Below are 25352 nucleotides of genomic sequence, written 5' to 3' on the forward strand. Positions count from 1 at the left end.
AAGAGTTTCCTACTTATTCTGATTCTGATGTGGATGATTCCACTCCTACAGCTTCTCCTCCTGAGGATTTTTCATTTTCAGAGACTCTTCACTCCATGAGGGAGCACTTTAAATGGGAAGGCCAGGATTACTCTGATTCCAGGAAAAGGCTTAGGGAATTCTTGTGTTTACCCCAGCATAGGCCCTTAGCTATTCCTCCTGTGTTGAATGTGGTGGAGGATGTTTTTGCAGAGGCTTCCCTGAACCCTGACTCCTTGCCTCCTGCTCCTGTTAAGCCTGATAGGTATTATAGGGTGCCCGAAGCTCATAAATATTTGTTTAAGAGTCCTAGGGCGGACCCAGAAACTGTTTCTCAGGGGCCTAAAGGTGTTAAAGCTTCTGTGGTTAAAAATCCTGTACCCTCTGATAAAGAGGCAAGGGCTTTGGATAGGTGGGGTAAGAAAGTATATACTTCCTCCACTCTAGCCATGAGGGCGTTGAATTGCCAGTTTCATATGCTAAAATATCAAAATTATCTCCTTTCACAATTAAAATCTAAGGTGGATGCTTTGGCGGAAGGTATTGAGTGTAAAGAATTGCTGGATTTGGTTCATGTGTCTGAACAAGTGGGTAAGCATTCTTTGCAGTGTGGTTTTGATGCTGTTCAGGCCTCCTCGAGGGTGGCTGCTACTAGTTCTGTTCTTCGCAGACATGCCTGGTTGAAGGATCAGAATTTAGCTGAGCATGTTAAGACCAGGATTTTGGATGCTCCTTTACAGTCTGATGTGTTGTTTGGACCGCCTGTGGAAACAGTTTTAAAGAAAATGGAGGACAAAGCTAAGTCTATGCAGACTGTTAAAGATTTTTTGCAGGTGCAGCCTCCGAAGTTTAGTAGAAATTGGCCTGCTAAGGGGTGGACATATCCTGCTTATGGTTCCCAGTCTAGGGGTAGGTCTAGACGTGGTAGGGGCAGGGCTCGAGGTTCGTTTAGGCCTAGATCAGACAGTTCACCTGCTCAGACTTCTGGTGAGGGCAGGGGTCAGTCCTTTCGTAAGCAGACCCAATGACCTGCCTTTTCAGCTGCCAGTGGATTCTCGTCTGGCAGCTCCTTTGGGAGGAAGACTGTCTCTTTTCAAAGAAAATTGGGATTTAGTCACTCAAGACAGATGGGTGCTGGATATCATTCATCACGGTTACAGATTTTATTTCCACACACTGCCGCCTTTCAAAGGCATGCCAGATGTTCCTCCTCCACAAAGAAAAGAGGCTCACAAGCAAATTTCTCAGTTACTCCAGATAGGGGCCATTCAGCCAGTCCCTGTATCAGAAAGGGGCTTTGGATTTTATTCTCGCCTGTTCCTAGTACCAAAGAAGGGGAACACGTGGAGACCAATTTTGGATTTATCTATCCTCAACACTTATCTGGACATTCCCAAGTTCAAGATGTTGACGTTACAACAACTGTTACCTCTGCTGGGCAAAGATCACTGGATGGTAACTTTGGATCTCAAGGAAGCTTACCTTCATGTGCCTATAAGGCTAGGTTGCAGGAAGTATCTGCGGTTTCGAACTGGAGATTTTCATTATCAGTTCTCTGCATTGCCCTTTGGCTTATCTACTGCGCCCAGAGTATTCACAAAGGTTCTGGCTTCAGTGATAGCTTACTTCAGGCTTCAAGGCATTCAAATCTATCCTTACTTGGACGACTGCCTGATTCTGGCTCAAGACAAGGAAGACCTTCTACAGCATCTGGAATATGTCATAGCAGTGCTAAGATGCCTGGGGTATTCTGTGAACGAAATAAAGTCCAGTCTAGTACCCTCTCAAGACATGTGCTTTCTGGGTGTGAGACTGAATACAGCAGCCCAGATGGCCTTTTTAACCCCGGACAAACAAAAGAGTCTGTCACTTTACTTCCATCAACTATCTCATCAGTCCGTGCTGACTGCAAGGACAGTCCTTCAAGCATTAGGGTTCATGGCATCTTGTATTCTGGTGCTTCCCAATGCCAAACTGCATATGAGGAAGCTGCAATGGTATCTCAAAATGTATGGACACAGCACTGCCAGGATTTGGACACTGTCATTCAAATAATACCTTGCCTTCAAAAGGAATTCTTGTGGTGGGCTCAGGAATGTCACCTAAACAAGGGACTCTCTGTGACCCGGCCAGAGGCGAGTCAGGTTTTAACGACAGATGCCTCGGATACTGCTTGGGGAGCTCATCTAAATGGAAAGTGGATACAAGACAAGTGGCCTGCCAGACTACAGCATCTACATATCAACATGAAGGAGATGTTAGCAGTCCAGTTTGCATTGATAGCTTTCAAGGAGTTACTTCTTCCAGGGCAGGTGTTGATTCTAACAGACAACACAACTGTCATGTGGTACATCAACAAGCAAGGGGGAACACATTTTTATCCTCTATGCAGGCAAGCAATGATTTTATGGGAGACTGCGTTAAGCCTGCAACTAACTCTTCAGGCAAGGTTTCTGCCAGGAGCACAGAACTCCCTAGCAGATGTGTTAAGCAGACAAATCATGGATCCCCACGAGTGGAAACTGGATCTTCATGTATTTCAGAAATTGACAGTGTCATGGGGAACTCCAGACATAGATCTGTTCGCTTCTCCACTAAACCACCAGCTGCCAAAGTATTGCACAAAGGGGTTTCATCACACAGCTTGGAAAGTGGATGCTCTGTCTTTCAGTTGGAAAAACCTTCATGTCTATGCCTTTCCACCTCTGCCTCTTCTTCCAAAGGTATTATTAAAGGTCAGACAAGACAGGCCAAGGATGATTTTGATAGCTCCAGATTGGCCTCGACAACACTGGTATCCACTACTACGGAGTCTGGTAAGGAAGCCTCCATGGCCTTTACCTCTGATTCCTCATCTGTTATCTCAGAAGGATGGTCATCTGCTCAATGTCAAGCTTCACTCTCTTCATCTAACAGCCTGGCATATTCTCTCTTGAAGCACAGCAGGTCTCAACTTCCTCAGCAAGTTTTAAATGTGATTATGGAAGCTAGAAGACCTAGTACAAGGAGGGTGTACGCAGACAAATGGAAGAGATTTTTATTTTGGAGTACAGCAAAGAATTTGGAGATTTCTGAGCCTAATTTGAGTGTGGCTCTTCAATATCTTACTGAGTTATTGGACAAAGGTTTGTCCTTCTCTTCCATTAAGATTCATGCTGCAGCGATTTCAGCTCATTATGATTGCGACCCACCTTTGTTTTCGCATCCTTTGTTCAAGCAGTTTCTTAGAGGGGCAAAGAATATAAGACCCCACGTGAGCTCCTACTCCTGCTTGGGATCTCAATTTTGTGTTGGAAAAACTTACTCTACAACCTTTTGAGCCTGCGGCTACTGCTGAGTTGAAATACTTGTCATGGAAGACTGCTTTTCTGTTGGCCATTACTTCTGCAAGAAGGGTGTCTGAGTTGCAGGCCCTTATGGCAGTAGAGCCTTTTTGATTTTCCATAAGGATAGGGTATCATTACGCACTAATCCTTCCTTTATGCCTAAGGTGGTTTCTAGTGTGGCTTTAAACCAAACTATTCATTTGCCTACTTTTTATGCAGATCCCCAAAATAAAGGGGAAAAGATTTTGCACACTTTAGATGTACACAGGCAATTGAGATATTATTTAAGCAGGACTAAGGATTTTAGGCAGTCTCAGCAGTTGTTTGTTTCTTTTGCCTTGAGTTCACAGGGCAAGCCTGTGTCAAAACAAACTATTTCCCGTGGATTGGCTTTTGCATTGCATTTTGTTATTCCCATCATGGCAAGGAGATTCCAGCTGGGATTAGGCCTCATTCCACTAGGGCTACTGCCACTTCTACAGCATTTCTAAGGGGTGGCAACTAAGGATATTTTGGAAGCAGCTACTTGGAGTTCAGTGCATACTTTCTCTAAGCATTATCATCTTCCTATCTACTCTAAGTCTAGGGCTGGTTTTGCCACTGCTGTTTTGCAAGGCATGTTATCAGCTCCTACTTCCTTATAATTTGCCAGCCTCCCTTTCCTCTGCTTTGGGATTCTACCCAATTGTCAGGACTGCAGCAATGGAAGACGAAGAACATAGTACAGTTTTGTACCTACCATAAATGTAGATGTTCGAGGATTCCATTGCTGCAGTCCAATTTACCCTCCCTCCTTCCCCTCTGTGTTTAGGGGTGGTTGTGTAGGTGAGTTGACATGCTTATATTTTTTGTATATATTGTTGTATATATTGTACATGTTTTTTGGTGCAGGTTGTTTTTGGGACTTGTCTTTTTGGGTCTTCTGACATCTGGGGCAAGAAAAGACTGAGGAAATGACGTCGGTCATGCGCATTAGTACCCTGACGTTCTGTCGTCAGTCTAAGGCGCCATGACCGACGTCAGCCTTATACTCTGGTATTCGGGCCGACTGGGACGCGGACTATACCCAATTGTCAGGACTGCAGCAATGGAATCCTCGAACATCTACATTTATGGTAGGTACAAAACTGTACTTTTTAAAACTTGGTAAACTAAGCTAGGCCAATCGCGGCCTCAGACATGAACACTTTGTTGAAGATACTAAAATTGCATCCCAAGCCAAGGATAATCATTCTTTAAATACATCCAAAGTTTAAAATAGAATGTCCGGCTATGTGCTCAACTGGTTGTAGATGGCATCTTTCATACTACACCAAAAGATATCACCAACCTGCTAGTTGACAGATTCAGGCAAACTTCACCCCCCCTAGCCCCGTCTACCATATCCAAAGCATACCTGACACCAGCCCTCTGTCTAGTATCTCTAAAAAACAGGTCATCTGTGCACTCGCCAAGGCCAGAAACAGTACCTCAATGGGACCAGATAATATCCCAGGTTGTTTACTAAACAAGACTTAGAAGACCCATTTGGTGTTCTCTGTAATCATAGCTTGAGAACTGGCTATGTCCTTGCAGAATGGAGAATTGCAACAGTAATCCCCCTGCACAAAGCAGGGAGGAGCCCATCAACTGACCCTGGGAACTACAGCCTCTTCTGCAAGGCCATGGAAATAATTATCATGGACCTTATCAGCCAGGACATAGGCAACCGCCAAACACTGAACCCGATTCAATTTGGCTTCGTTAAGGGTAGATCATACTTATTAAACCTGGTAGACTTCTGTGAGAGCCATCACCAGTGGAGTACCACAGGGGTCTGTGCTGGGCCCCTTACTGTTTGGCATCTATTTCTCAGAATCCAGGCCAAAGTAATTGGCCTTTGGCTCATGAGGTTTGCAAACTGGGAGCAATCATTGAATCCACCAATGATTTCAACATATTACAAGAAGGGCTAACACAAACAAATGATTTGTGAAAGCCATGGTCTAAAACTAAATGCAAAAAATGCATTATTATTTCCTTTGACAAAGTGGAATTCCCTACAAGTTATACTATTGACAGCACCCCTCCAGAGTTCCAGCCCAGTGGTGTGAAACTTGCGAACACAGGTTGATAGCAGTCTGAACTTTGACCACCCAGTTTCCACAGTGGTAAAGAAAGCCTCCTATGCAGCACACCTCATAAGCAAGGCCATAGCATTCAGGTGAAGGGATGTTGTAATTCCACTGTACTTGACCCTCATCAGACCATTAATAGATTATAATGCACCATTTTACATGTACCTCACCAGACACCTGCAGCAGCTGTAGAGACCCTAGAGGTTTCTCACTAAAAAAAAAAAAAAAAAAATACAGGGACTCAAAACCATGACCTACGTGAACAGGCTGAAGGCCCTGTCACTTTACTCTGTATCTTATAGGCTGCTGAGAGGCAACTTGTGCCTAGCCTGTAGTGTAGTCTCCATCCCTGCCCTAATGGAAATGCTGCACATCCGCAAGTCAAATGACTCGAGTCACTCGTTCTGGGAATCTCGACCTAGATTGTGACATAAACAGATCATGCTGGAGAGACAGGTATGTCTCCCAGAGACTGCCTCTTCTGTAGGAATAGATTCCCTAGTCACATAAAACAGAGCTCCTCACTGACCCTATTCAAACACTGTCTAGGTAATTGGATGGGAGACTGCAAATTTGCCCCTGGGGTGACATGCATGCCCCTCATGGGCAGGGGTAGCTGGTGTTGATCACAGACCCGCTCTGTTCATAAATTCATTTTGTGAACTACCCAAAAAAGAACAAACTGGGATACCTGGGTTTAATATGGCTAGGCTTGTAAAGGCTGTAGGGCCCCTAGCCTAGTAACCTCATATGAACCTATAAAGAAGTTCAAGATGTTGACATTAAAAACTTAGTTACCCTGTTTTATGCAGTATACTCATTTGATGATGGTGGGCTGCAGGACACATACTTGAATAATCTCGTTTGCAAGGTTTATTGAAGAGTCCTCAGATTCCAGTTAGAAAACTCTTATCACTTTGCTTTTGCCTTTTGGCCATTACAGTGCAATTATCTGGCATCATTTTTTTCCAGCCTTTTGAGGTTGAGATAGTGCGGCAATTCACACATTTGCAACCACATTTTTTTCATAACCTTTGTCAAGATTTATAGCAGACTACATTTTTGTAACAACCTGGGCATTCCTATCACCCTATAGAAATGTGTTGTATAACTTTTCTGATCAAAAATATATAAGGAACCATCTTTGATACTGATACAGCTACTGATGTTCTTCATGTTTCACTGTTGCAGTCATTACATTTGGGTAATCTGCTGGCAGGTTGCCCTCAGTCAGCCTGAATTCCAAAGTCTTGGGTCCTGCATTGGTTGCTGTCTCCTCTTCCATGACGTCATGTCGTCAGGGGTATGAAAGAAGCAGCCGACGCCATTTTCTTTAGTCTTTCTTGTGGCGCGGTGCCCGAAGCAGAAGCATTTCGCAAGTGCCGGTCGGCCGACTCCTGAAATATTCGAGTTTGAATTTCAGAACCGAAGTCTTCACTAAAGCTAAGTACCCCGTTGGGGAAACTTTTTAATGGCTCCATACCGGTGTCAGAAAAAGTTAATAATTGTATTACTTGAGGGAAGCAAATACCTCATAATGATTTCCATTGGTGCTGCGGTAGCGTTGTCGCTTCACAGTAAGATGTTGTCCTGTTCGATTCTCAGCTAGAGCGTCTTCTGTGTGGAGACATGTGTGAATGGGCGTACCTTCATTGAAGGTTGTGCGTCAGGGACAGCAAACTCGGCACGTAAAAATCTACTGCCAATCATTAGCGGACCGGAGTTCCTCTGTGGCGACCCCTAACCAGGAAAAGCCAAAAGACACAACAACAACTGTATTCCTTGCCTAGGCCCTTATGACAACGTGCCTGGCTGTCTGTTTTGTGCTAGATTTAACCAATGCAGTATTAAACTTCTGTATATTTTTGCTACAATGTATTTTGGAAACAGATTTAACTACCCAGAAATGTCATCAGATAGCAATCCGACTACCGGAGTACATAAAAAGCACAAAGAAAAGGACAGAGAGAGACATTCGAGGTCCAAAACTGACGACGAAGCTTCTTCTAAGCCAGTCGCCGGTTCGCCGATACTCAGTGAGGCACTTTCACAGCCCCTGATACCCGCTACTTTCCAGTTGCAGGCCCCTACCGACACCCATGTGGAGGTCCAGCATGTCGCAAAATACTCAAAGTAGTGGACCCACGGATGTATCTCCCTCGGATGGGTCCAGAGCCACTGATAAGGCACTGGCTTCTGAGGGTGTATTCAGGCCTCAACATTTTTATATCAAACTAATGACAGCTGCAAAACCAAAGACAAAAGCAACTTCTAAAACTAAAAAACTGACGCATGAGCCACGTGCACAGGCCTCTATGCCTAAAAAACAGATGATCAAAATGGCTGAAGACCTAATTACCTTGATCAGGGGTTCCCATCCCCCTCCAGATAAGAGGCCTAGGCAAGACACTGATTATGAATCTTCAGATCAGGTTTCTATTTCTTCTGATTCCTCTTCTGATCAGGAATTATCTATACCTCCCTATGAGGATTATGATGCAGAGGAGTCTGTACCATCTGCATCACCTCCTGAGGATTATTCATTTGGAGAAACCTTGCATACATTGAGGGAGCATTTTCACTGGGAGAATCAAGATTTCTCAGACTCAAAAAAGAGGCTCAGGGATTTCCTTTTTCTCCCTCAGCACAGACCTTTAGCCATACCCCCTGTTTTCGACATTGTCTATGTGTTTTCGGAGTCAAGTTTGACCCCTGATTCCTTTCCTCTGGCTCCCAGCAAGCCTGACAGATATTACAGGGTCCCTGACTCACACAAATTTTTATTTAGAAACACTGCTGCTGATCCTGAAACTGTTTCACAGGGTCCAAAGGGAGTTAAAGCCTCAACAGCAAAAAATCCTACCCCCTCTGACAGAGATTCAAGGGCACTGGATAGATGGGGAAAAAATGTTTATACGTCTGCAACCTTGGCAATTAGGGCCTTAAACTGCCAGTTTCATATGCTCAAGTATCAACAACATGTTATGGGATTGCTGAAACAGAAAATGATGTTGATTTCTGAATGTGCACAAAATAAAGAATTGCAGGAATTATTGCATGCAGCTGAACAGGTTGGAAAGCGTAATTAGCAATGTGGTTTTGATTCCTTAGACGCCTCCTGCAGGGCTGCAGTTACTGGATCTGTGATTAGGAGGCATGGCTGGTTAAAGGAACAAAATTTGCCTGATCATGTTAAAGCTAAATTACTAGATGCACCTTTACAGCATTATACTCTGTTTGGTATTAAGGCAGAAGAGGTTTTAAAGAAAATGGAAGACAAAGCTAAGTCTATGCAAACTGTAAAAGACTTCTTACAAGTGCAGCCACCAAGATTCAATAGACATTGGCCTACAAAAAAAATGATCCTTTCCTGTGTCAGACAGAGCTCAAAAGGGCAAATCCAGATGCCCTAAGGGTTCCAGATACCAGGCGCAAGATTCATACAGGCCAAAGCAATGGGGTGCTTCTACCTCCAAAGCTGGAGGAGATAAAGCGCATACCTACAGAAAACAGTCCCAATAACTTCCCTCTACCTTCACCAAGCACTTATCTTTTGGCAGCACCCTTGGGGGGAAAATTAGCACTTTTTGCTCAAAATTGGAAGCTAATAACCCAGGACAAGTGGGTGCTAAACACAGTATCACAGGGATACAGATTCCTATTCCATACTCTGCCATTGGCAAACGGATGGCCAGATCTGCCAAAAAAATCAATGGGCAGAGGCACAGAAACAGGTTACATCCCTCATGGATATGGGGGCCATTCAGCCAGTACCAGAACAGGAAAAAGGACAAGGTTTTTACTCAAGACTGTTCTTGGTACCCAGAAAGGACAAGGCCTGGCGGCCAATACTGGATTTATCGATTTTGAACACATACCTGGACATTCCAAAATTCAAAATGCTATCTTTGCAGCAGCTTCTGCCCATGCTGGGCAAGAATGCTTGGCTGGTGACATTAGACCTAAAAGAGGCATACCTGCATGTCCCAATAAGGCAATCGTGCAGAGGATGCCTCAGATTCAAGGCTGACTCAATGCATTACCAATTCTCTGCACTGCCCTTTGGCTTATCTCCTGCGCCCAGGGTCTTTAAAAAGTGCCTGGCACCAGTGATTGCATTTTGCAGACAAAGAAGTATACAAATATATCCTTACTTGGATGACCGTCTCATTCAAGCAGAGAACAAGGACATTCTTCTTCAACACCTGGCATTTGTGAAAAGGCTTCTAACATGCCTAGGGTACACAATACACGAAAAGAAATCACAACTGGTACCCTCTCAAAAGATAACATTCCTGGGTGCAAGCTTGATTACAACTGCCCAGATGGCTTACCTCACGCCAGACAAGCAAAGGCAACTGACTACTTACTTCAAACTGATAGCAACAAAAACCCAGTTATCTACAAGACAAATTCTGCAGGCTTTGGGCTTCGTGGCATCCTGCATCCTACTGATTCCATATGCAAGACTGCATATGAGGAAACTTCAGTGGTACCTAAAAAGTTTATGGAGTCAGCATTGTCACAGTCTGGAAACAATGATTCCTAGTATTCCCTGCCTACAACAGGAGTTTCTATGGTGGGCAAAGGCATGTCACCAAAACATGGGACAGCCCTTCACTCTACCCCCTGCCAGCCACCTGGTGTCAGACATTTGTTTGTATTGCTTCCAGGTCTTTTCCCCCAAAAGGTAAAAAAGTGAATGCAATATCTAATGATGTCATCTGTTTTCATCCGGTACAGCCTTTGTGTTACTGGATCGTATCCAACCTCAGTGCCCTGTCTGCGCCCCTACAATACCTCAGATCAAGTTTGCCACTTAATCTAGAAGGACATGGTCTTAGAGAGCTCTGACTTTGAGTGAGATTATGCTTGGGCGGCCCACTTGGCGGGAAGATGCATTCATGGCATATGGACCCCAAAACAAATGCATGTACATATCAACCAGAAAGAGATGCTAGTTGTTCAAAATGCCCTGACAGCCTTCAAGGACTTGCTTCATCCAGGACAACTACTGATAAAGACAGACAACACCACGGTCATGTGGTACATAAACAAGCAGGGGGCATCGCACTCATACCTCTGAGTAAATCTGTGATGGATGTCATTTTGGAAGCCAGAAGGCCTAGTACTAGAAAATCTTATGCTGATAAATGGAAGAGATTCTGTGCTTGGAACCAAGCACAAGGAACTGACACAGCAGAACCAAATATTCCTCAGATATTACAATACTTGACTGAGATGCTTGGCAAAGGCCTATCTTTCTCATCAATTAAAATCCATGCCTCTGCCATTTCGGCTCATTACAATACAGAGCCACCAATCTTTTCTCATCCTTTACTAAAGCAGTATCGTAGAGGAGCCAAAAATTTAAGGCCTCCTAGAAGATCACCAATACCTGCATGGGACCTCAATTATGTGTTGGAAAAGCTCACCCTGCCTCCATTTGAACCAGCTGCTACTGCTGATATAAAGTTCTTATGGAAAACAGCTCTGCTACTAGCAATTACTTCAGTAAAAAGAGTTTCAGAGCTGCAGGCCCTCATGACTGCGGAGCCTTTTATCATATTTTACCCAGACAGGTTGTCTCTGAGGACATATCCAACATTTATGCCCAAGGTGGTTTCCAGTGTGGCTTTTAACCAAACTATTCATCTGCCAACATTTTATCCAAATCCGCAGAACAAGGGGGAGAGAATTCTGCATTCCTTGGATGTACACAGACAGCTAAGATTCTGCTTGAGCAGGACTAAAGCTCTTAAGAAAAACTGACCAATTGTTAGTGACATATGCTGCAGGATCAGAAGGAAATGCTATTTCAAAGCAGACTATTTCAAAGTGGACAAGCCACTGTATTCGTTTCTGCTACTTACACCATGGTAAACCTGTGCCCAAGGGCATTAGGTCTCATTCCACCAGAGCTGCAGCTACTTCAGCAGCCTTTCTCAGAGGTGTACCAACCAAAGACATTCTAGAGGCTGCTACTTGGATTTCTGTCCACACCTTTACAAAGCATCATCATTTGCCTCTGTACTCTAAGTCCAGGGCAGGCTTTGCCACTGCAATTCTGCAGGGCCTTATAGCCGCACCTAATGCTGTTTAGCTCCAGCCTCCCAACCATAGCTTTGGGATTCTACCCAAATGTAATGACTGCAACAGTGAAACACGAAGAACATAGTACAGTTCTGTACACTTACCATAAATGTAGATGTTCCAGCGTATTCACTGTTGCAGTCCAGGTTACCCGCCCACCATCCCCCCTTTCATTCTGGAGTTTATCTTTCCTTCTCTATCTTCTACAACCTATGTGGTGTATTTGCTTGTAGATGAAGGTAAAGTTTGTATTGATGCATGTATATATACTTGTTATACATATGTATTTTTGCTACCTTTTTGGGGGCACCTGACATGTGGGGCAAGAAAAACTAAAGAAAATGCCATTGGCTGCTTGTTTTATACCCCTGACGACCTGACGTCATGGAAGAGGAGACAGCAACCGACGCAGGACCCAAGACTTTGGAATTCAGGCCGACTGAGGGCAACCTGCCAGCAGATTACCCAGATAGAATGACTGCAACAGTGAATACACTCGAACATCTACATTTATGGTAAATGTACACAACTGTACTTTTCCCCTCCACGTTACAGGGCACAGCTGATGCTAGGCTTTTTCATGCATGTTGCTGCAAATTCCTCATTGGAGATGTTTGTCTGCAGAACCATTCTTGAAAACTTTGAGGTACATTTCTACTTAAATTGTAATGGTTCCCCTCATTAGATTACATGCCAAATCGTGGTATCAAAGTATATGAGTATATTCTAACTTTACTGTCATCTCTAGTAAAAGAACAGCTTTAGTGGAAATTCCTGTCAACCATTATGATTTTCCATTTTTAGCTTCAATATCAGACCAGAAACTGACACAGATTCCCCTGACTGTGTCTAACCCATTTCAGGGCCTTAGAGAGCAAGGTGTATGGTCTCCCCGACAGTGGAAGAAATGCATCAGCCTGAAAGAATTGATAACCACTCATGTAGTGCTGAGAGGCCTTTAACAACCCCTACAACAAGTGGCTCTGCTGTAAGTAAATAGGGTGGCACTCATCTTTTCCTGTCTGTCAGCTGACAGTAATAATATAGATACAGGCAGTCAAAATGAATGTGATAGTTTAAGTTAATTGCACCTCATGCCAACAAAATATTCTGGCAGACATTTTCAGCAAACTTCCGTGAGCAGAAACTGGACTGGAATGCATTGTGGGTATTTTGAAAACACAAGGTGTTTTAGAAGTGATCTTTTTGCATATCCTCTGAATCATCAGCCTTCAGTGCTATGTTCCAGTGTTCATTATTGTCAGGTGACTGTTAACCACTGCCTTCTCACCCACCTGGTGTCAGACATTTGTTTGTATTGCTTCCAGGTCTTTTCCCCCAAAAGGTAAAAAAGTGAATGCAATATCTAATGATGTCATCTGTTTTCATCCGGTACAGCCTTTGTGTTACTGGATCGTATCCAACCTCAGTGCCCTGTCTGCGCCCCTACAATACCTCAGATCAAGTTTGCCACTTAATCTAGAAGGACATGGTCTTCGAGAGCTCTGACTTTAATTGAGAGATTTTTGATAGTTATATTGAGCTATCCTCCGTTGAATTATTCTTTACTAGCTCTGTTTTCTTACTTTTAATCTCTCCTCAATGTTAATTAAAAAAATAGATCTTTTTTCAGAAGAATCACTGCTATTATTAGTGTATATTATTATTATTATTATTATTATTATTATTATTAATATTATTATTATTATTATTATTATTATTACATTCTTTGCTATTGTATTGTTTTCCTTCTGGTACTTTTTTCCATAGTTGAGTTATAGGTTGTTATTGTAGCCCATTATTGTTCATATGAGCCAGTGCTGTCTTCCTTTGTTTTCTCTGTGTTGTCGGACAAGGTCACCGGCTTAAAAAATGGCCTGTGACCACAAGATCCCACCACAGGACCCTCTGTGTGTGTGTGTGTGTGTGTGTGTGTGTGTGTGTGTGTGTGTGTGTGTGTGTGTGTCTTTTGCCTAAAAGTAGAACACCTGAATGCTGACAGTGAGTTGTGTGCCTCCTTTGGAGCAAAAACACTTCAGGGACAAGTTAGTCCTGAAAGTCCTGCTTCCCAACCAAGTGGGTACTTCAGCACCATCTTTATCTTCTATGACTAAAAGACCTGAAAATTCCAGGCTTTCTAAAGAAAAGGAGAAGGACGAACTCAAGGAAAAAGAAAGAGAGAAAGAAGCAGTGGAGAAACCCAGAAAAACGTTACCAAATCAGAGTTTTTGGGTCTGACACCAAAAATGCCAACACATTCAGAACTGGAATCTATGCAGATCTGTTCTCCTGCACCTCCTCCCTGTTTTTCACTGAAGCCATTGAGTCTTAGGCTTCATTCTGCCTTCCTGTAGGAGAGACATTCATCCAGACCACCTTTGGTGTCTTTGTTTTCAAGGTCCTTCTGTCCTAACTGTGAATCCAAAGCTGGGGAGGTTCAGAGTGGAGGGTGTTCTTCCTATCCCCTTTTTGGCTCAGAGATACTTCAGCTCTGAGTGCTTCCTTGACTTTCAATGCATTTGAAAGGGTTCTCTCTAGATTGAAAGAAGAGGTGTCTGTCATGCTTGGCTCTCTCCTGACCCCCATTGGATACTTCTTCTGACTGTGTATCTCCTGATCGACTGGGACAGCCAGCTTCCTTCTGCTTTGGGTGTGCTTACTATGCAACTTCCCAGTCTGACTCTGACCTTTTAACAGAAGCCCAAATGAGGCAGGGTCCTTGGAAAGAGACATGTAAAAAGAGAGACAGACTTCTGTCCAGCTTCAGTCATGGAAGACCCATACTTCAATTAGCGTGAAGGGTCCCCTGTGATTCCTTCTGGAAGGCATCACCTTTGGTGATATTCTTCAATTTATTTATATATTTATTGACTGACATTTGATTACCAGGAAAGTCCAACTGGGTAGAAACCCATTTTCAGCAGAGCCCTGGGGAGAAAAGCTCAGAATTATTACAAAACATTTTAAGAACAATAATTTTGCAGTCTAAAATAAAACAAAAACATTTGCAGTTTAAATAATTATAGCAAATTAGACATAATATAAAAACATTTAAAAATTGATATAAGGTATGTGACAATCATTTAACATTTAGAGAAATTTTGAACAGTTTGTAGAGAAATTAAATGTAAGTTAGCCTAATACAAACAGGGATTGCAGCATGAGGTGAGGGAAAAGCAGGCTTATGGTATATTTAGAGAGAAAGTCAGGGAAGAGAATTAGATAGCAGGAATGAAGTAAGTGAAGAAGGGAAGAGTAAGGAAGTATAACGAATGAAAATATACTAGCTCACATTTTAGAGATATAGTTTATCCTGGATTTGAGCTAGAACAGAGACAAGTTTTAGCTAAGAAGTCTTTCAGAGTGGTTTTGAAAGATGGGAGGGAGGGTATAGACTTGATGGATACAGGTAAGGAGTTCTAGACCTTAGCAACCTTGTACGAATACAGACAATGCCCAGCAAATTTGCTAGGTTTGTAGTCGGACAGGAGCTTTTTGTATCTGGATTGCAATGGCCGACAGGAACATAGTTGTGTAGAATGTTTTTGTGCTGGACAGGTAGATGGATGCGGGATAATTTTATAGGTGGTAAGAAGCTGTGTATATGTTAGTTGATCTGTCAGTTCTAACCAATTTAGGCTTTTTAGTGCTATACAGTAGTGGTTTCTGGAAGGGGGTATGTGCTACAAATTTCGCAAATTTGGTATAACATTGTTCAAGTTTTAATTTTAGTGAAGCCTGGTGATTACTAAGCATGGGAGCGCCATCAAGAAGAGTAGGGAGGAGATAAGTAGTGGCAAGCGTAGCTTTAGTTGCGTCACTAAGAAAGGTTTTGGCTCTGTAAACATTCCTAGTTTTTGATGAGTTTTTCTAATGGAATTTTGTATATGACGATGAAATGTAAGATTATCGTTCACCATCACCCATAATAGTTTGCTATGAGAAGTGACTTCAGTGGTTGTATTGTCAAGAAAGAGGACTTTAAATTTTGTTTTTCCATAAGAGAGGGGACTTGGGGAAAATAGTAGTACTTTGGTCTTTTTTTGGTTGCACATGAGTTGTGAATTACGCAGCCATGTTTCAGTTGCTGTTAAGGCTGCCTGAATAATTTTTGGATGTGTACCATATTGTCAGTTGTGCAAATGAGACTGGAATCATCTGTGTTTTGTATTAGGGTGACCTGTTGTATGGAAGTGTAGAGGGTGTTGGTGAAAATGTTAGAGGAGGGGACCAAAGATAGAGCGTTGTGGTACACCAGTAGTAACTGGGAGATAAGGAATGAGTGTGGAGTGCCATTTTACTGGCTGATACCTATTGGGCAGGTAGCTACTGAACCACAGAAAAGGGGACTGAGAAACTTCATGAGAAAATCTGTAATTTGTCCTGAAATATTTTTTTGGTATGTTTATGCAACATTGTTTTGCTGACTTCATTATTATGCATGAGTTACAAATAATTTTGTAAAATAGGAAATATATGGTGTGTTTCTGATATTTTGCTTTTTATCTGCCCACAACCTTGGAATGATACCGTGAGTGTCATGTGGGCTCTTTATCAACTTTTTGCATACAGTAGCAAAACATGCTGAATAACAAAATGTAATTATTTCTTCAGATGTGTAAACATTTATTAATGTTGTGCTTACAGTATTATAATATCTCATAAAGTTACTGTCATTGCGGTGATTTACTTTCACTATTTGGTTGGCAGTGTAATTGAGCTTGTGTATCACTACAGATATCAAGGTGTTTGGGTATCATAGATGCATGCTGCGTCTCATTTTTTACCCTTTGATGTCAAGTGGGCCAGACATTTGCTCTACAAATGTTGGAGGGGGCCATCCTTAACAATAAAATTAAACACAAAAACATTGCTTTCTGCAGTAAGAGGGGACATTCAACAAACTAATTGATTTTCTGAAAATCATGTCTGTGACGTTGCTTTATTAAGCATTGACATTATTTGGGTTATGATGAGTGCTGTAGTGTCTGTGTGTTGACCAGAGAGAACAGCTAAAGTTTTCCAGATGCAACTGCAATAACATTTAAAACAGTGCAACATATATAACAAATAAAAAAGTATGAGATCCGTGTGTCAGAAATTCTTAACTCAAAAATTGAAAGTGATTAACTTCACCATTTTGGCTTCCATTCATCTCAGAGGCTGAATGACACTGGACCTGTTCAACACTTTGTTCTTATTTCAAGCAAGCACAAATGGGATGGCAAACCCTGCCCACCCCTCCACCCCCACTTCCTTCCCAAAATATACATTTCTACCCTTAGTACAGCTTAGTACAAATGAGGAATATAAGAACACTGCATAAATAAGTTTAAATGTAACAAATCAGCAAACTTTTACCAACCATAAACAGATAAATGCGGAAGTGATTTAATAACTATTATAGAATTGGCAGAATGTAAATGGATAAGCTGATTTTTTTTTTTTACCGGGACTGAATGTTATGAATAGTCTTAAACCATTTTTAAAATTGAAAATGAATGTATGAGATGTTATATTACTGAAATCTTATTGTAAAAAAAATAATATTTTCCAAAAGAAGCAACCTGGTTGTGATTACCCAGAATGCATTACTGCTGTTTATAAAATAAGATGTTATGTGATCCTATCTCACCTACATTCTGACTGATGGGTTCGGAGCCGATCCTCGGCTCCGACTCGGCACGCTTATGCCAAAGAGCGAAGTCTCTTATTGGCTGAGCTTACTATATCCCAGGATGCACCACTACCAGTCCCCCAGATCTCGTTTGCCGCAAACAAGCAAAGACGTGGTCTCGAGCTTGGCTGAGCTAAGTAGTGTTTTTTCACTTACTTTCCTGTCAGGGATTTCCTAAAATTCAACAAAAAGCTGTTTTAACAGCTATCTCGTGTTTTTTGTGTATGAGTGAATATTTTTTTGTGGTAAAATATTTGTGTGGTGATTGTGTATTGTCTGACTAGAGGTCCCATTTGAGTTGAAGGGCCTTCCCCTGTCAGTCCGTTGTCTTCCAAGTCCCTTTTTATTCTTAGGGGTTCTTGGATCCTTTTAGTCATACTTTTCTATTTGTGACAGTCCTTGATTTAAAAAGAAAATAATTTTTCTGTGATAGTTAGTGTATTTTATCTTTTGCTAGTTATTCACTAAATTAGTTGCCATAATGTCACAGGCTCCTAGGCCTTCAGGTTTTAAGAAGTGCACTAAGTGCAGTTTCAAAATGTCGATCACAGATGACCACTCTCTCTGTGTGTACTGTTTGGGCGCCAAACATTTGCAGGAGTCCTGTAGCGTGTGTCACGCTTTTTCCTCGAGGGTCCTCCAAGAGAGGAAAAATAAACTTATTTTAAAAGGCCTTATTAAACCATCATTTGAAGAGGCATTAGCTTCCTCTCCTTCTCCTGCTAAGAAGAAAAGGGCGGCTCCGACCAGTCCGTCGGAACCGACCGCCAAAAGACATAGGCAGGCTTCTCCTTCGGCTCCACGGACTTCGGAGCCGAGGGCGGAACGGTCTGCCTCGATGCCTCCAGCCTCGACTCCTCTGGGTTCGGAGCCGACGGCTGGGGCATCGAGAGGTGGGTCACCTTCATCGGCTCCACTGATCTCGGAGCCGGCGAAGGTTGTCCGCCAGACACTTCCTCCTCGGCCGAAGCCCTTCGCACCGATGGAAATTGGTTTGGACACTCCTTCGCGCCGATAATTATCGAAGTCGATTCGAGCCGGTCCCCTAGTCCCTTGGAGCCGTTGGAGAGGCCTACTCGGACCCGCTCGGTCTCTTCCAGGTCATCAAGGATGTCAGATTCGACATAGACAGGGTGCTCCAAAGACTTTTCCAGTCCCCAGTCTTTCAGAAATTAGTTTCGCTCCGACCCACTTGGCTTCGGAGCCGATAGCCCATTCCATTGCCATTCCTCCTCCGACCGCTCGCCCGCCGGAGCAGGTGCTGACGGAGCCAGTAGAGATCCTAGGGTCGGCTCCGACCCTTACTCTAACCCCGCCTTCGGGTCGGAGTTTAGCACACGGACTTCTTCGGCCGGGCCCGGGGTGACGTTGGGACCAATGCAGTCGGTTCCAAGCCTCCCTCTCGGTGCTTCGCCGCTGGACTTCCGCCTGCTATCATGGCTTTCGCGACTGGACCCTCCCAGGATTCTGGGGTCCGCCTTCAGAGCTATGAGGAGTGCCTTGGCCAAATCTTCTTTGGCCATCTCTACAACTTTACCGCACCTTCCTGGGCATGGAGACTGGGTCTTTGGCAGTTCCCCTGTCTCTAGACAGCGGAGCCCGGGCCTGAGGTTACCCCCACTGGGGTTCCCTCCTCCTGAGGGTCTTTCGAGTTGTCTTCGAGGAGCCCCCAAGGAAGAGATCGTGCAAGAGGAAGCACGTGACTCCCCGATGAGTCTCTTACATCGACACTGATCTTGATGATGGAGGGGTCCCCAAAGTCGCCCTCGGATGATGTCTCATTTGCAGACATTCTAGAGATCCTCAAGCAACGAGGCGGCTGGAATTCCAAACCCCCCTCCGCTGATGAGTCGGTGTTCCTCAAGGTCTTCGGGGCTAAGCCCTCCGCCTCCTGGGTGTCTCCGCCCTTCGACGAGCTCCTAGATTTGGTTTGTCGGAGGGCGTGGGAACATCCAGATACTGTGGAACCAGTGCCTTCTCGCCCTAACAAATTTTTGTCTGCCCCACCCGAGAAGGAGTTCTTAACGAAAGGCGTGGCTGTAGATGCCATGGTGGTGGCATCTGCTACCCAGCAGGACGTGGCAGAGGCTTCAACGTCCGTCCATCCTCTTAATAAGGAGTCTAGGAGCATGGACCGGTACGGGAAGCGCACCCTGAGTTCAGCGGCCTTTACTCTGAGGTCCCTGAATTATTTGGCACATTTCACCAGACTACAGAGGGATCTGATCAAGGAGCTCTCAGACTCCCTCTCAGGTAACCTACCTGAGCAGCTAGCCCAGTCGGTTAGCTCTCAGTTGGCTACCCTTAACTCGATTTCTAACTTGTCCATGCGGCTCATTTCATATGCGGTCAAGGGCGGCAGAGCGGCAGGCACAGGCGTGGCTCTAAGACAAGCCTGGCTCTGTTTGTGTCATTTCATGGAGGCCTTCAAGTCTTCCTTTGCCGACGCTCCCTTTGATGGGTCCTCTTTGTTTGGACCCAAGGTAAAGACACTCTTACCCGCTGTGAGCAGGAGGGAAAGACTTTATCTGCCGAGAGCACGATTTTCCACTCCCTTCGGCCTTATCCCAAGGCTAAAAGAGGAGGGAAGATGTGGTTCCGCAAATCACAGAAATTCTTTCCTCAACAGCAGGAAGATTCCCCTTCCAGAGGCAGAGGAGGGGGAAATTTTTCTGGGAGACGTCGTCCCAGAGGCGGCAGAGGCCCCCGCAATACTGGAGACCGCGAGTCCTTTCGTGGCTCTTCAGCCTCCCACACTCCATGAGGGATTGCCCGGCTGTGCTGCTCCGGAGCCAGTCGGGTGCCGTTTTGCCAAGCACCTAAAAGCCTGGGAGTCTGTTACTCAGGACAGATGCCGGAGGTTACACCATTCCCTTCACACGCCCACCCCCACCGTCCAACAAAATCCCGGACCCACCACCCAGTCAAAGGGAAATTGCAGCCGCAGAAGCTTCAAAGCTGCTAGAAAAAGGAGTCATCCAACCGATCCCCACAGACCAGATCGGATCCGGAAATTACTCAAGGTTCTTTTTAGTGCCAAAAAAGACAGGGGACCTGAGACCCATTTTGGATCTCAGCAAACTAAACCAGTCCATCATGAAGTCCAAATTCCGAATGGTCACTTTACAATCCATTCTCCCATTGTTGGAGAAAGATGTTTGGATGTGCTCCATAGATCTCAAGGACGCCTATTATCACATACCGATACATCAGGCGTCCAGGAGGTATCTGCGCTTCAGCCTGGGAGACAGTCATTTCCAATTTTGTGCACTGCCCTTTGGTCTCACCACAGCCCCCAGGGTGTTCACCAAGTGTTTGGCAGTAGTGACTGCTCACCTGAGGAGTCTCGGATTCCAAGTGTTTCCCTATCTGGACGACTGGCTCCTGACTGCCACCACCAGGCATGTACTACTAGAGAACCTACAAGCCACCATCTCCCTGGGTGCTTCTCTGGGAATTACATTCAACTGGTCAAAGTCTGTCTTGCTGCCTTCTCAGCGCATAAGATTCATAGGAGCAGAGATAGACTCAAAATTAATGCGAATCTTCCTTCCTACCGAAAGGATACAAACATTACAAGATCAAGTCCGAGCCCTGCTTCTAAGATCCAAAGCCCCAGCCAGGATGGTCCTGCAACTTTTAGGTTCAATGTCTGCCACGGTTCTCCTAGTTCCTCTGGCAAGATTACACATGAGGATTCTCCAGTGGCTATTATCGACACAATGGTCTTTTCAGGATCTCCCCCTCAATCATCACATACTGATAACAGAAACGTGCAAACGGGACCTCCGCTGGTGGCTTCTACCATCCAATCTGAATCAGGGAAGACCCTTTGTTATACCCTCCGTGGCCACCTTGACAACGGATGCCTCCCAGACGGGGTGGGGGGGGCATTGTCTGGGCAGGTCAGTTCAGGGTTCTTGGCTTCCAAACTAAACATTTCTCCATATCAATGTGTTGGAAATGAGGGCTGTACTTCTGTCCCTACAAGCCCTCCACAACTTTCTCCCTCAAGGCATTATCGCCATCCACACAGACAACATGTCGGTGGTCTGGTATCTAAACAAACAAGGAGGGACCAGATCTTACCCCCTTTGCAGAGAGGCCATGAGGGTGTGGGAATGGGCAGTGGCTACCAAGCGCTTCCTGGTAGCGACCCACATTCCAGGCAAATCCAATGTATTAGCAGACAGACTGAGCAGGACTATTCTTTCTCCTCACGAGTGGTCTCTGAACAAACAGTAGCAGCTCAGATTTTCAAAAGGTGGGGATTCCGTGCTGCACCTGTTTGCAACACCACGAAACACGGTGCAAAGGTTCTTTTCCTTGACCCGTGTCAAGGGGAGACAGCTACGGATGCTCTAGTCCAACCTTGGCCAACAGGACTGCTGTATGCTTTCCTCCGATTCCACTCCTCCCCAAAGTCATCCAGAAAGCTTCCCAATTGGGGTCCACAATGATTCTAATTGCTCTGCACTGGCCTCGTCAAGTATGGTTCCCTTACCTACAGAAATATACCCTGGACGGTCCTTGGTTCTTGGATCTAATTCCGGACCTTCTGGTTCATCAGTCGGGACAACAGCACCAGTCCCTTCACACTTTGAAATTAACAGCTTGGCTCCTCCACTTCCGACTATAGTCAGAAATCACACCTTGGACCCGGAAGTTATTCACATTTTATCTTCAGCCCACAAACCCACCACTAAAAAATTGTATCACAGTAAGTGGAAGAGGTTTGCTATCTGGGCTCAACTCAGAGGCTTAGACCCTATTACTGCCCCGATACCAGAGGTCTTGAAATTTTTAACATCCTTGTTTAATCAAGGATCTTCAGTCTCTACTATTAAAATCCAACTAGCAGCTATCTCCAAATTTCACGATTCCATAGACCCACCTTTGATGAGCAGCAGATTATGTAAAACTTTCATGAAAGGTGCTGTGCTTTTAAGACCCCAGTTTCTCATCCTGCGCCTCCGTGGGATCTTGATTTGGTACTGTGCCTTAACATCTTCCCCTTTGAACCGCTACTACATGTGAGTTGAAATATCTGTCTTGGAAAACTGCCTTCTTAATTGCAATTACCTCTGCAAGAAGAGTTTCAGAACTTCAAGCCCTATCTATCAAACCACCGTACTTGATTTTTCACAAGGATAGAGTATCACTTAGGCCTAATCCATCTTTTGTTCCAAAAGTTTGTTCTAATCTCTGTCTCCAACAGTCTCTAGAGCTACCAGTTTTCTTTCCAAAATTTTCAAACAAAGCGGAATACACCTTGCATACATTGGATGTTCACAGGCAATTGCGCTTCTATCTAGATAGGACTCAACAAATTCAAAACAGATCAATTGTTTGTGTCCTTTTCAGATAATAAACTGGGTAAAACCATCACTAAAGCTACTATTGCCAAATGGATCAGAGATTGCATAACTCAGGCTTATTCCTCTTCAAATAAACAACTTACAACATCTGTCAAAGCTCACTCTACTAGAGCTATGGCTACCTCTATTGCATTCCATTCCAGGCTCGCTATTTCTGAGATTTGTGCTGCGGCTACTTGGTCCAACCCGCACACGTTCATTTCCCACTATAAATTGGATGTGGCATCTAAAGGGCGAGCATCATTTGGTTCCACGGTACTCAGGAGTGTTTTCCAGTGAGCCACCCAGGATTTAGGTGCTAGGGACGCTGTCCCATCAGTCAGAATGTAGGCGAGATAGGATCACATAACATCTTTTAGTTATGTACTCACCATAACTTCAGATGTTTGGGATCCATCTCGCCTACATTCCTAATACCCACCCTCCTTCCCCCTGCCTTGGAGATCAGAAGAGATTGAACGGTTTGAGTTCTACTGTTTTTACCTTGTATCATCTGTCAATGTTATATAAGCAGTGCATGCGTGTGTGCATGTATGCGGACAAACTAGATCTGGGGGACTGGTAGTGGTGCATCCTGGGATATAGTAAGCTCAGCCAATAAGAGACTTCGCTCTTTGGCATAAGCGTGCTGAGTCGGAGCCGAGGATCGGCTCCGAACCCATCAGTCAGAATGTAGGCGAGATGGATCCCAAACATCTGAAGTTATGGTGAGTACATAACTAAAAGTTTTCTTGCCATTTTTATGGGTGTGATAGTACAGAACAAAACGAGAAAAATCAAAAAACACATACTTCTGTTTCCCTTAACAAATGTTGAACTTCACTATCTAGGGCATTTACAGGGTGTAAAATAAAGATGCGTGAAAGAACACTTGTATTCATTAAGTACTTAATCTGCATGCAAAAACTTATGTGATGGTTCAGCTTTAGCTTTGTAGGAATTACATGGTCTTTAAACTGGTATTTTACTTATTTAATTTCAGGTGGCTCATTTCAAGGAGTACATTCCCAAGGCATTCCCAGGTGGGCACAGCATAATCCTGGATTCAGAGGTGCTTCTGATTGACACCAACACTAGCAAGCCCCTCCCATTTGGGACACTCGGAGTGCATAAGGTAAGGGAAAACTGAAAATTATTTTTAATGTGAAGTTACTTCTGTAGGACTTGAAGGCCTGTATTCTATTCCATTTCATTTTGTAGCTTTTTTTGGTCTGCATCTGATGTTCATCGTGCATACAGCTGCAGTCATAACAGATGGGTTCTCCTGCCGTCAGGCGGGTCCTCGGTCGGCCGAATTCCAAAGTCTAGGTCCGGCGTCGGTTGTCGTCGCTTCTTCCCTGACATCAGTGCGACAGGGGTATAAAGGAACCAGCCAACGCCATTTTCTTCAGTCTTTCTTGCCGCGCAGTGCCCGAAGCAGAAGCAGTTCGCAAGTGCCGGTCGGCCAGCTCCTGAAATTATGAAAATTTGGAAACCGAAGTCTTCTTGAAAGCTAAGAACCCCGTTGGGGAAACTTTTCTTGCCTCAGACCGATGTCAGACAAAGTTAATAATTGTATTTCATGTGGGAAGCAAATACCGCATAAGGATTTCCATTCCCTCTGTATACCTTGTTTAGGCCCAGACCACGACGTCTCGGTCTGTCGCTTTTGTGCTACATTCAACAAACGCACCATTAAGCATCGGGTGGAGTTCGCCCAGCATTATTTTGGAAAAACATTTTACTACATTATGTCATCGGATACTCCGACTACAGTTTTGTCTAAAAAACGCAAAGATAAGGACCGACACACGAGGTCCGCGGCCTCTACCGACACCACGCCAAAGCAGACTACACGTGGTCCGGTTCTCAGCGAGGCGCCTACGCAGCCCCTGACTACCGACGACACTTCATTGGCGGTGTCTCCTGTGCCCGAGGTCGCAGGCTCCTCGGCCCACACTACAGATACCGAAGCCACTCCTGGCGTTGAACCTCAAAATGTGGATAGGTCTACCTCCACTCAAGGTGTCTTCCGACCTTCCTCTTCCTTTTCCATTAAGGCCACTTCAACTAGGAAGGCCAGGATTATTCAGATTCCAAGAAAAGGCTTAGGGAATTTCTCTTGCTACCTCAGCACAGGCCTCTGGCTATACCCCCTGTCTTGGACATCCTAGATGATGTTTACTCGGAGGCCTGCCTTAACCCGGATTCTCTGCCTCCAGCCCCAGTCAAGCCTGACAGGTACTACAGGGTTCCTGACTCACACCAATTTCTATACAAAAGCCATGCTGCTGACCCAGAAACCATCTCACAGGGCCCCAAGGGAATTAAGGCCTCCACTGCTAAAAATCCATTACCTTCCGAGAGAGATTCCAGATCCTTAGAAAGGTGGGGAAAAAAGGTATATACCTCTGCTACCTTAACCATGAGGGCCTTAAACTGTTAGTTCCATATACCAACAGTTTTTGTTATCACAATTGAAAAGTAAAATGTCACAACCTGAACAACCAGACTTGAAGGAGTTGCAGGATTTGATGCATAGTGCAGAACAAGTGGGTAAGCATACCTTACAATGTGGTTTTGATGCTCTAGAGGCCCCATGTAGAGCTGCTGTTACAGGATCAGTCATACGTAGACATGCCTGGCTCAAGGAACAAACCTTGCCTGATCATGTCAAAGCTAAATTACTAGATGCCCCTCTACAAAAGGATGTATTATTTGGTGCTAATGCGGAGGAGGTATTAAGGAAAATGGAGGAAAAGGC

General features: G+C 44.4%; 1 protein-coding gene across 1 annotated transcript in view; it reads left to right on the plus strand.

The window, feature by feature from the left end:
* The window catches only part of LIG3 (DNA ligase 3), a 1243614-nt gene that overhangs the window by 383303 nt on the left and 834959 nt on the right, over positions 1–25352 (plus strand). Inside the window, exon 11 of the mRNA XM_044058542.1 lies at positions 23592–23723. Coding sequence (XP_043914477.1) covers positions 23592–23723 — 132 coding nt within the window. The remainder of the gene's footprint in view (positions 1–23591; positions 23724–25352) is intronic.

Source organism: Protopterus annectens, chromosome 16.part0, assembly GCF_019279795.1.
Source record: "Protopterus annectens isolate FY-2018-M chromosome 16.part0, PAN1.0, whole genome shotgun sequence".
In the NCBI taxonomy this organism is placed as follows: domain Eukaryota; kingdom Metazoa; phylum Chordata; order Ceratodontiformes; family Protopteridae; genus Protopterus; species Protopterus annectens.